At 39.7% G+C, this 13,156-nt stretch overlaps 1 protein-coding gene across 1 annotated transcript in view; it reads left to right on the plus strand.

Moving 5' to 3' along the window:
- Nucleotides 1-1,045: 1,045 nt before the first annotated feature.
- bark (protein bark beetle) overlaps nt 1,046-13,156 on the plus strand; it is a 106,885-nt gene continuing 94,774 nt past the window's right edge. Inside the window, 1 exon segment of the mRNA XM_071662074.1 lies at nt 1,046-1,400. Coding sequence (XP_071518175.1) covers nt 1,176-1,400 — 225 coding nt within the window. The 5' untranslated portion in view covers nt 1,046-1,175.

A 13,156-nucleotide genomic window follows, 5' to 3' on the forward strand; every position in this document is an offset into this window, starting at 1 on the left:
TTAACTTATCATAAATCCAGCCCGGGATTGAAGAGGGCCAAGTTCGTGAATGATTATAATGAACTGTGGTTTTCTCTCTGGATAATATTCTCTGGCCTCTAGTTTGTCTCCCAATAAAGTTTTGTCTTGGCCGTTAAGATTTTAGTGTTCATTTTTTCATCATCAGTATATAGCGAGAAAAGTTTGTGTATGTTTTGCTGTGTGTTGCGAATATTTGCATTAATTTGAATTGAATATCTTCATGGTTTTCAACTTAGACGGGGTCCTTAGGAAGTGGTATTTTTTTTTAATGACATTAAATTATTATGTTAAGATTCATGGTACCATAACTTTTCAAATCTACTTTATTCTGCAAAATAGGTACTTGAAAAGATTAAGTGTAGTTTATCTTTCCATATATTCTTTGCAACTGTCAAAGTTTAATTGCTCTCCCCAATTTAATGTAATTATGAGCAACTTCCGTGGCATGTATTCACACAGAATTACCTCTCGGTTATACTCTGTTACTAATATATCTGTCCGTACTTTCTGTTAATGTTAATGCCCTTGAAAAATCTTAAGTTTGCAATCCTTGTACAAGTAGCCATGTACAGTGCGGACTTTTGTCAATAGATGGCGTTGTCCTCTGCTCGGTCAACAAGATAGAAATAAGGTAATGTATTTGATTAAACGTGTACTGATATGTGTTGTACCGATATTTCAAGAATGACACTATGTGATACTCATCCGTTGGACGAAATATTGGAGAATGTCGCAAATGAAACGTTAATAAAGATGGGTCTCTATTGTGCGAAGAGGCGGAGTTACCTGGATGACGTCATAGTCACGTGACTTACCTGCATGCTTTTGTCCTCCACGATATGTGTGTTGTGTTGTACCGAGCAATTATCATGTGTCCAGCCCCTTCAGTGGACCCAAATACACTGCCAGATAGACATCTGTGATGTGATAATGGGATAACAGGCGGTTAAATAGGTGTGTGTGTAAAAGTACAAAGGTAGAGACGGTGAGGAATCCTGCCCCCTCCCCCCCTCCCCCCCACGAGTGATTACAGTAAGGAGTCAGTAGTGGACGAGACGCGGTAGTGAACAGGTGGCCACGCTACCCGCTCCCTGGAAACTAGTTAAGGGTGGCTGTGGTATTTCCCATTTTTGTGTGTCAGTGACGCGGTGGTGATGTGGTGGGTAGCCGCGTTGTTGGCGGCCGTGGCACCGTCAGCGTGTGGGTCGGGAGGAGGAGCCATCACGGGCCACGTCGTGTACAGGGCGTCCGACTCGCCCTATGTGGTCACGGAGGACATCTTGATCCAGCGGGGTGGAAAACTCACCATCGACCCCGGGGTGACGGTCCAGTTCGACCCCGGGGTGGGTATGACCGTCAGGGGCATCCTACACGCCAAGGTAAGAAGACCAGGGCGCGGCTGTCGTGGGGCCAAGGTTCTCGTCTAAGGAATGTTTCGATCTGGGATTTAAACCAGGCGCGGTAATGGCCGCCCCCCCCCGCCCACTACACCTGCTCCCATGATGTACCTCCTCGCTTTCCCTTAAACACCTAATTACCCTCGACCAGGTCAACTTCATCCTCTCGTAGATATTATTTACATCATGATAATACTTCCTTTCCCTACATAAAGTGTTTGATTAAGTCAATTTGCTCAAAAAATAAGACACGCATTTGAAAGTTCTCTGGATGGTAGTTGCTTAAGCAATCTTAAATGTCTGGTTTACGTCTTTTGTGCATCACAGTGTTGATGTGGACATTGCCACTTAGTCAAATACATTACCATTATTTCCTCAAATGTATTTGACGTGGGTTGAGGATTTGATTTATAAATCACATTTAATGATTAGGTTTCGACTAGGTAATTGTGCAAAATTGCTTTGAATTATTCGAGAAAGCTTTGAAATAAAGGATGTTATTTGAGCGTGGGTATGGTCTTGGGCAATGAAGGTTACACCCCACCTGTCGTAAGCCACGGGTTCGACCCCCCCCACACAAGCAGGTAGCCAACGGAAATGGCGAAGCAACAGTTTGTCAAACCCGGATAATAGATGCGGGTAGGCCTGGGCGACAGTGGGCGTGGACTAGGCAGCAACAGGGGTTGGGGGTTTGTAAAAGGAGTTTTTGGAAAAAGGATTTTAGAGCAATATGGGGAATTGAGATCCGGGTATAGATTATTTTGAATGCCTAAGGTAATTGCGATAGGATGCTGAAGGAATACGGAGAACTAGGCAGTCGGGAACAGCCCAGGCCATCAAGGAAGATCACAAATGAGTCATCCAACGGGGAATTACCACAGTTGAAGAGCCCAAGAATCGCAATTGGCCAGAGGGTCCGGCTTACTCAGTCCGTTCCAGTATGAAGGAATACGCATGCATAGGTTATTGTTATGAGATGACGCACAGGCCCGAATTAAGTGGAAATGTGTTCAGTGCGAGAAAGAGTATTTAGAAGGACGGTGAAGGGAAATTAAGTTGAAAAGTGGGTAAAGCTATGATTAGGGTTAGAAGTTGAGGAAAAATCATAGATGGAAGAAAGAAAGGAATTAGGTGATAGGACCTAACCTAGAGGAACACCAGTGTTGATAAAATAGGGTAGCAAAGTCATTCTCCTGGAATGGAACGGCCAGAGAGGAAGTTATGCATTATGAAACAGAGATAAGTGGAGAAACCAAAGGAAGTTAAGAAAACAAAGACTTGTGTCATCTTGTCAGATGCTGAGTTTCTCAAGTTTGAGAAAGTGAAAATTAAGACGTTTCATTGCCTTTGGAGACAGCAGAGGTATAGTGATTGGACTGGAGTACGTGAGAAATTGAAATACCTTCATCCACACAGCCTAGGCAGAGAAGGTACATGATAGTTTATGCAAGGCAGGAAAAGGAATAGTGTGAGTATAAAAATCTATCATTGGATGATACAGAATCATCAGGTTGGGAATGATACCTGTGAACATTTCAAAAAAGGTGTTGGACAAGGATATATGAAAATCCGGCCATCTTAGGAAGACTATTCAATCCCCTAGCGGGAGAAATGAGAAACATCCGATGGCTGTTTACTTAAACGTTTAAAAAGGAAACTTGGTAGATTTCTGATGTTTATCCCTGATCAGCTTCGATTCATAGAAGGTGCATGGTAGCTGAGAGGAAGGGGATCTTCTACAAGGGAAGTGCGGTGAGCATTACGCGTTACCCTTGTATATAGACCGAGACAAAATTTCGTTGTAGGAAACCTTTTTTTTTAAAGCAGATGACCTCCATCATGTTTTTAGAAGCACGAATAAAAAGCTTAAGATTGTGGAACCCAACGAAATTGAGAAATGCGCTACACCTTTTAATATAAATGGACAGGGCATGGTTTACGTTAGTGTTAAGTACTCGGCAACAGTTGTAAGTCGCTGGTGAACCTGCCGTCCATATATCCCCACAAGTTAGGTGAAGGCTATAGGTTCAATGGTAATGGCAGACGTTCCATTAATTGGTGTCGCCCCAAGAGTTATTCGAAGGGAACTGGTTTTCCTATTATGTCTTCTGCAGAAGCGCAATTATGTATCTCAAAGTCTGCACCCTTGTTCTGTGGGTCGGGTTAACTGCTCGAAGGTTTGTAACATGGGTAATTAAGCTGTACGGGGTTATAGTGAAGCCAAATCCATGTTGAGTAATGTTTTTGTGTCGTAATGGGGTCCCGGATAACACAGCCCTCTATTTATTGTTTGTGTGAAGGAATGGGGCCCATTATAACAACCAGTAATATTGTTTGTGTATGGTAATGGGTGACTTGATAATAGCCTAGCTATATATAGTAATGGCTCACAGGATAACAGCCTAGTTGTGTTTAGTAATGGGTCTCAGGATAACAGCCTAGTTGTGTATAGTAATGGGTTTCTGAATAATAGCAATGTATGGTAACGAGTCTTTGAATTGAATTATAGCCTAGCCATGTATAGTAATGGGTCTCTGAATTATAGCCCAGCCATGTATAGTAATGGGGTCTCTGAATTGAATTATAGCCTAACCATGTATAGTAATGTGTCTCTGAATTGAATTATAGCCTAGCCATGTATAGTAATGGGGTCTCTGAATTGAATTATAGCCTAACCATGTATAGTAATGTGTCTCTGAATTGAATTATAGCCTAGCCATGTATAGTAATGGGGTCTCTGAATTGAATTATAGCCTAGCCATGATAGTAATGGGTTTGAATTCAATTATAGCCTAGCCATGATAGTAATGGGTTTGAATTGAATTATAGCCTAGCCATGTATGGTAATCGGTCTCTGAATTGAATTATAGCCTAGCCATGAAGTAATGGGTCTGAATTGAATTATAGCCTAGCCATGATAGTAATGGGTCTCTGAATTGAATTATAGCCTAGCCATTTATAGTAATGGGTCTCTTTGAATAATAGCCTAGCCATGTATAGTAATGGGTCTGTTTGAATTGAATTATAGCCTAGCCATGTATAGTGTTGGGTCTCTGAATTGAATTATAGCCTAGCCATGTATAGTAATGGGTCTCTGAATTGAATTATAGCCTAGCCATGTATAGTAATGGGTCTCCTTGAATAATAGCCTAGCCATGTATAGCAATGGTTCCCAGGATAACATAGATAACAACAGCGTAGTAATGTATGATTACATCCTAATGCGTATTACGGTAACAGCGTAATTCTTTTATTTTTTCTTTGGAGCGAATTGCGTATTTGTCATGCAGCTTAATAACTGGCCAAGGCCATGACAGAATTTGTTAATGTGTCTGGCCTTGTGAACACATGAGGTCCATTCTTATCTACTTCACTCTCAAGACTGAAGGAGGCTCGTACAAATACAATATGGTTGTGGTGACTTAAAAAAAAAAGTTTTTCCATTGAAGAAACTTGATGAAAAGTTCTCTTTGTTTCCTCATGGCTATTATTATTATTATTATTATTATTATTATTATTATTATTATTATATTATTATTATGAGTTATTATATGGTTGTTTCATGTCCTAGCAAACACCGATGGCTATTATTATTATTATTATTACTATTATTATTGAGTTATTATATGGGTGTTTCATGTCCTAGTAAACACCGAAGTTAATCACTTCATTCAAGCACAGTGCAAAGACCAAAATTTCTGAGGTAGTTTGCTTAATTGCTTTAATCTAATTGGTAGTTCCTACGTACAGCCGATTTAACGTTATGTTGCCGACTAAGTCATCTACATTTCAATTTTTTTCGTATCGTGTGTAAGAACCTGTTTTTTTTTTTTTTAGTTTATTATTGGTGAGATAGGAACCCACATGAAGCTCTTAGTTTATTGTAGATATTTAAAGCTTTAAACTTTATCGTAGATATTTAAAGCTTTAAACTTTATCGTAGATATTTAAAGCTTTAAAGTTACAGCACATGAAGCTTTAAAGTTTATCGTAGATATTTAAAGCTTTAAACTTTATCGTAGATATTCAAAGCTTTAAACTTTATCGTAGATATTCAAAGCTTTAAACTTTATCGTAGATATTCAAAGCTTTAAACTTTATCGTAGATATTCAAAGCTCTTAGTTTATTGTAGATATTTAAAGCTTTAAACTTTATCGTAGATATTCAAAGCTTTAAAGTTTATAGTAGATATTCAAAGCTTTAAAGTTTATAGTAGATATTCAAAGCTTTAAAGTTTATTGTAGATATTCAAAGCTTTAAAGTTTATAGTAGATATCCAAAGCTTTAAAGTTTATAGTAGATATTCAAAGCTTTAAAGTTACAGCACATGAAGTTCTTAGTTTATCGTAGACATTCAAAGCTTTAAAGTTACAGCACGTGAAGTTCTTAGTTTATCGTAGATATTCAAAGCTTTAAAGTTACAGCACATGAAGTTCTTAGTTTATCGTAGATATTCAAAGCTTTAAAGTTACAACACATGAAGTTCTTAGTTTATCGTAGATATTCAAAGCTTTAAAGTTACAACACATGAAGTTCTTAGTTTATCGTAGATATTCAAAGCTTTAAAGTTACAGCACATGAAGATATTCAAAGCTTTAAAGTTACAGGAAACTTTACTAGACAGGATTGTTAAGTTAATCTTGGGTGTAGGTGAGGCACTGGTTAGGGCTAGGTTGATGGACAGTGTTGTGTTGTATGTAAAAAGTTTAAGAAATGTTTCCTTGAAGTGATGTCGGCTGGCGGATGCTGGGGGGCCCCTTCCTTCTGTGACAAAAGGTAATAAGATTTCCCCCGCTATTCCTCCCTCCTTCCCCCAGCCGCCATTACTTACTCCCCAGCCTCCTCCCCCAACAGGAGGGAGAAACCAGCCACAGCAGAAATAGGGTGTGGCAGGACGAGGCCTGTGCAACACAGCAGGTTCTCCCATGTACACACTACCCGAGGCTGGGGTTTTCTGATGACCACAGTGTTCTCTCTACATTTTTTTTCCCCCCTCTTAAGTGATTTACGTGTCTGTTAAATGGCCATGTCATCTGTGAAAGTATTTCTTTTGTATGATGATGATGATGATAATACATATACGTTCATTGCAGACAGTATGACGAAGAGAATAACACTTGTGTGTGTGTGTGTTGTTACGGTGAGGAAGATGTACATGCGTATTGTCCCGTCTTATATATGTGTACCATGTTGTACACACACACACACACACACACACACACACACACACACACAGCCCAGCTGATGCCACACTCTCAGTCACCGACCTCCCCCAAATGCGGGAAGATGAACAGTTGGGTTGGCTGTGAGCCGGGATGCGAACCTTGGTCCACTGTGTCCACTAATGTTGCTGGGGGCTGTCTTCCTGCTGTGTAGGTTTGTAATGGACTTCCTTCGAATATCAGCTGTTTTATGCTTAACCAATTTCAATTCTTTACTCCTTGATGGAGAAACAGGGGGTCCTGGTGCTGTATATTTAACTTTGTTGGAAATTGGACTTTTGGACATTGCTTGCAACTTTGCTATTCATTTATCCTTTATTCTAGATTCATTCTGTTGTTGCTGTGTTTATCCTTGCCTCAAGTTAGCTGTGTTTTAAGTTGTGTTTTAACCTTGCTCATTTTGAAGCTGGGTCGGTCAGTTGACCTCGCAAAATGGCTATCATTCCACCAGACTCTGTAAGGTCATTCTAGGTCAACCGTAGCCTAGTTAAGTTCTCTCTCTCTCTCTCTCTCTCTCTCTCTCTCTCTCTCTCTCTATATATATATATATATATATATATATATATATATATATATATGGTATGTTTTGGACAATCACATGTTTACCAAATGGCGTCGTAGCTTCGTCTCTTCGATGTATATCAAATGACTTATATTTCTCTCTTGTGTCTCCCCTGATGATGTGATTATGACACGAAAGTGCACTAGGGAACTTATCGTGTTTCATTTTCCCCCGTGGACTCATAGGAATATATATATATATATATATATATATATATATATATATATATATATATATATATATATATATATGATTCTTTGGTAAAGTAGAGCATCAGTACTGCATATTATTGTCTGTTTCTTTTTTTATATACCTATTGAAGACGAACCTTGTCATTCAGCAAGGAGGAAAGCATTTTCCTACATTGCAAGCCAAGGTCAGGGGTTGTGCATGATGTGCATGACTCGAGGCTGTTGTACAGTCAGCTTGTGCATGACTTGCCCAGACGTTTGTGCCTTCTCTCCCAGCAACACCAAACAGGGCCACAACCACTTTGAATCGTTGTGAAGGTTCTTGAGTTAACTGAATCGTCACGAAATCGCTGGTTGGTTGTGGTGTGTGAGCGCGAATGCCGGCCATTTCTTTCGTCTGGTCCGGGCGCTACCTCGCTAACTCGAGAAATGGCGAAGTTGTGTGTGTAAACAAACGAAGCTGTTTCATCATTCATGGACGAGAAAGGAAGTATAGTTTCGTCCCTAATTCTGGTGGCGTCCATCATTCCCCTGCTATTGATCGGAGCGCAGCCATCAGACGGCAGAAGCCACATAAAAGTGGATTGTGGGGTAATCATGTGTCACCCCCCCTCGGTAACGCGGGAAACGGCGATCAAGACATGCATCTCGTGTGTGTGTGTGTGTGTGTGTGTGTGTGTGTGTTTTAAAGGAGTTATTCATACTAGGAAAGAAACTTGTAAGAGATCCAGGCTTTGTGAGGTAGGATATGGAGTATTGAGGTCTAATAAAACGAGAGAAACAAACTCATTTCATGACACAGTTCTGAGTTCTTAGTATAACCCGAATGGTAAATTGTTTACTAACATCGCCATGGGCAATCAAGGAAACTGTTGATGGCTGAAAATGCTCGAGGGGGTGTGTGGTCATATCTGTGAAACTCCTTATTATTAAGGTATGAACGAGAGACTCATCACAGAATACAAGTGGAAAAGATAAATATTGGAAAGCCTAGCCTAGCCTAGCCTAGCCTAGCCTAACCTAGCCTTGCTTAGCAAGTCAAGTCTAGCCTTGCTTAGCCAAGTCAAGCATAGTCTAACCTAGCCTTGCTTAGCCAAGCCTAGCCTAGCCTAGCCTTGCTTAGCTAAGTCAAGTCTAGCCTTGCTTAGCCAAGTCAAGCATAGTCTAACCTAGCCTTGCTTAGCCAAGCCTAGCCTAGCCTTGCTTAGCTAAGTCAAGTCTAGCCTTGCTTAGCCAAGTCAAGCATAGTCTAACCTAGCCTTGCTTAGCCAAGTCTAGCCTAGCCTAGCCTTGCTTAGCCAAGCCAAGTCTAGCCTAGCCTGGCTTAGCCAAGCCAAGCATAGCCTAGCCTAGTTAGCCTAGCCTGGCACGTAAAATTTATTGGAAAGAATGGTGCTGATTCAATCCATTTAAGAATAGAGATAATGCAAGTATTGGAGGCCCATGTCTTTCTAAATTATTTTTGGGAAATATTATCAACGCTGAAAAAAAAGGAAAATAAGATAAAAGAATATGATAGATTTGTCCAAAATGCAATAGATTAGGAAGAATGAACAATATGCCGTGACTTGTAGCATCAAACTATCAGTTAGGCCTTTACCAAGGACAATTGGCCGTGAAACCTATTTAAGGGATAAAAGGCTGTCTTTGAGGTAAGATAAATACAACGTACATTCGCCATTGTATTATACAGTTTCAACATGATGTATGGTTAGTTGGAGGACAACTTTTTAAGTTGCATTTTTGAATGTTATATAATTCGAGCAGAAACGACATTAATTACCAGAACATTTAAGTCATCAATTTGAAGTAAGTTTTGGCCATTTTATAAGTGTGTGGTGTAGGGCATCTGTGGTGGACTACTGTTAAGGAGGAAAATGTTTCAGTACTTGGTTGTGATTTTGAGGAATAGTAATATGGCATCTTCCTCAAGTATTTTAACAATTTTAACATTAGACAAACCATCGCACAACGCATTCTAATGACTGATGTTTGAATGTAATGACGGAACACAATTATGTTAAAACTGAAGGAGATAAACCCATAGTTTCAGTAGCCTAAATAGGTTGTATCCTTCTCATACCAAGAATTTAGATTGACGAATATATTTGAGGATTAGAAGCCTAGTCTGATTGGCTGTGGCTATGGCGTACCAGGTGATGGGTTTGTTCTTTGAAGAATTCATTATGGCGGGAAAGGTCGAACCTGGTACAATGTTGCTAGACTGTCTCGCTACGTTGTTTTCACCCGCTCAAAACAACTCTTTGTTTAACATTTTAGTGTATATATCAGTTTATACGACGTTCATTTACTCGATTTTTTTGTTTATTGATAGACTTAATGGATGATTGATGCGTTGTATTTCTTATGAATTGATTTTGTAGCATGGAATACCTTTGAAACTTGTTTGAAAATGATTGTTTATAGGTCGGGCTTTCCTCTATATATGTAGATTACACTGGAATATGGATGTATTTATTGTATTTATTAAGTACACGTCTAGTCTCGCCTACAACCCTAAGGATAAAAATCTTGGCTGCTAGTTTTACCTTGTGTTGGGTGGTTGGGGGGGTTAGTTGTAGCGGTCACCGCTAAAGGCGTTCAATAATGTAGCGGTTCGGCCGCGTGTGACATTTAAGGAGCGGTCGGCTAGGCCATCTCGCCTTGTCGCAGGCAGGTGCATGGCGGTGAAAGACTGCTTCACCTCTGTCCTAAGCTTAAGAATAGACTATTAATGAGCCACACATGCGCAGGAGTGTCGCATATTCTATTAAGATATGTGTATGCTATGGATAGATAGCTAGAGTCTATTGACGAGTCATGTATAAAGGTCATGAGTGAATAGCTTCGTGTAGGCTAGGCTGCTGCACAGTCACTCCCCCGTGCTCCTAATTACGTCTTAAACAGCCATTTAGAGGGTAATGAGCGTGTCTTTGTTCCCCAGGAGCGAACGATGTGGGAAGTGGGGGCTTCATTGTAACTTAGTGAAGTAATATTTTACCACAGAAAAAAATAACTGTCTCCTTTTTCAAACGATGGCATTTTTTTTTTTTTATGATTTTTCAAAACGCCAAAATTAAGGAATAATACAATTGTAATTGGTGGGTTGTATTAGGGGGAAGTGATGATCACCAGTAGGTAATTATACCATCTTATATAAAGGGTCATTGATAGTTTACATTGCCCGTGAGGGCAATAACGAAGAGTAACAATGTAGTAGATGGTTTGATTGTTGGTTGGCCATTACAAAAATTACGTAGGGTAGTTAAAGATCATATGTAATTGCCTTTGAAGTCTTATATATATATATATATATATATATATATATATATATATATATATATATATAGAGAGAGAGAGAGAGAGAGAGAGAGAGAGAGAGAGAGAGAGAGGAGGGTAGAATAATATTTTTGAATTGAAATTGTTAATTCTTTTCATGGGCAATTGTTTGTATGGATTATTGTAAAGTGGAAGTTGTTGTTGAAAAGTCTACCAACTTGTTAATGATAATTTCGTTACGAACTTAAGTTTGGTTTATCCCATTACAGTAGAATTGGCCTTTAAACAACGTTTAAAAAAAAAAATGGCGCCAATTTCTGTCTTGTAGGCATTTGAAAATGATTTTGTGACTGCGGGCAAAGTTTGCCAATTTATATTCATATTTTTTTTTTCCCTCAACCTTTCTTCACTCATACTCATAAGACATGGATGAAAACAGGCGAATTGCGTGATTAATGAGGGTATTAATTGTACACACAGGTGGGGTGGTCAGGTCGCACACGACCTGTTTTCTGTGAATGATGAATGCATGACGTCATGGCCACTGATTTATATCAGTCAAAGAACAGTTTCTTCCCTGGTTATCATGGGACTGGCTGGCCATATATACGCCCGGTTGGCCATATATACCCCAGGCTGGCCATATATACACCTGGGTGGCCATATTTACGCCAGGCTGGCCATATTTACGCCTAGCTGGCCATATATACGCCTGGGTGGCCATATTTACGCCTGGGTGGCCATATATACCCTAGGCTGGCCATGTATACGCCTGGGTGGCCATATTTACGCCAGGCTGGCCATATTTACGCCTAGCTGGCCATACATACGCCTGGGTGGCCATATTTACGCCTGGGTGGCCATATTTACGCCTAGCTGGCCATATATACGCCTGGGTGGCCATATATACGCCAGGCTGGCCATATATACACCAGGCTGGCCATATATATACGCCCGGCTGGCCATATATACACCTGGCTGGCCATATATACGTCAGGCTGGCCATATATACGTCAGGCTGGCCATATATACGCCTGGGTGGCCATATATACGCCTAGGTGGCCATATATACACCTGGCTGGCCATATATACGTCAGGCTGGCCATATTTACGCCTTGGTGGCCATCTTTTTTCCGTGGACGGTGTGGCCTCATGAATAATGCCTTTGAATAATATTATTCATGAGTGGGCGTTGTATATGTTTATTTAAGTGGTGTTATTACAAGGAAAATGATGTTTGATGATTAATGACTCATGTTCCAGTTTAATAACTGTTGTATTATGACTTTGGAAATTTTGATATGGTCTGTATACATAGATAGAAATGGCGTCGTGTGGCCTTTGTTTTGATATGGTCTACACACATAGAAATGGCGTCGTGTGGCCTTTGTTTTGATATGGTCCATACACATAGAAATGGCGACGTGTGGCCTGTGTTTTGATATGGTCTACACACATAGAAATGGCGACGTGTGGCCTGTGTTTTGATATGGTCTATACACATAGAAATGGCGACGTGTGGCCTGTGTTTTGATATGGTCTATACACATAGAAATGGCGACGTGTGGCCTGTGTTTTGATATGGTCTATACACATAGAAATGGCGTCTGGTGTTGCTTGTGATTTACATACGAATATTCATGATGGTTATGTATATATATATTTAGATTTTAATTGACATAGAAGATGAAAGACTTTGAGAAGAGACGTATGTAAGCGATTTATATATATAAATTTTTTACGTAACCTTAAATCATGAGATCATGAAGTGTAGATAGAGATGACTTTAGCTTGCCTTCTGTAACGAGCTGTTCACGCCAGTTGGTCTACGTAACGACGCAATTAAGTTTCTGCTTGATAAAGCAATTCCGTAATTCGGGCTCTGTTGGATGTACCGTTATATATATATAACAGTCCTCTGTTCTTAACGCTACCTCGCTAACGCGGGAAATGGCGAATAGTTTGAAAGAAAGAATATATATATATATATATATATATATATATATATATATATATATATATATATATATATATATATATATATTGCATTTGTATGTTTCCTGCGGTTTTTTTTTTTTTTACCATTATATTGTCGTATGTCACCAATTGGGTCCTTTGGCATAGTTAGGAATGAGACATTAAACTCAGTACTTAGCTGGCGATCTGTCTGATAAGCAATTAATGTTGATAATTAGAAATAACAATAATTAGGGGGGAAAAATATGAGGGCCTTTGTATACTTCTGTTGATATAGGATTTTTATCATTATCTACTTTATTATTTGGTGTGTATGGGTATGTATATATGTGCGTGTGTGTGGACGTGTATGTATATACATGTGTATGTGGGTGGGTTGGGCCATTTCTTTCGTCTGTTTCCTCGCGCTACCTCGCTAACGCGGGAGACAGCGATGAAAAAATGAATATATTTAACTTTTTACAAGGGAATGAATTTGTATGATGATTTCTGGGTCGGGTGGATCA

This window comes from Panulirus ornatus, chromosome 5 (genome assembly GCF_036320965.1).
Source record: "Panulirus ornatus isolate Po-2019 chromosome 5, ASM3632096v1, whole genome shotgun sequence".
Lineage (NCBI taxonomy): Eukaryota > Metazoa > Arthropoda > Malacostraca > Decapoda > Palinuridae > Panulirus > Panulirus ornatus.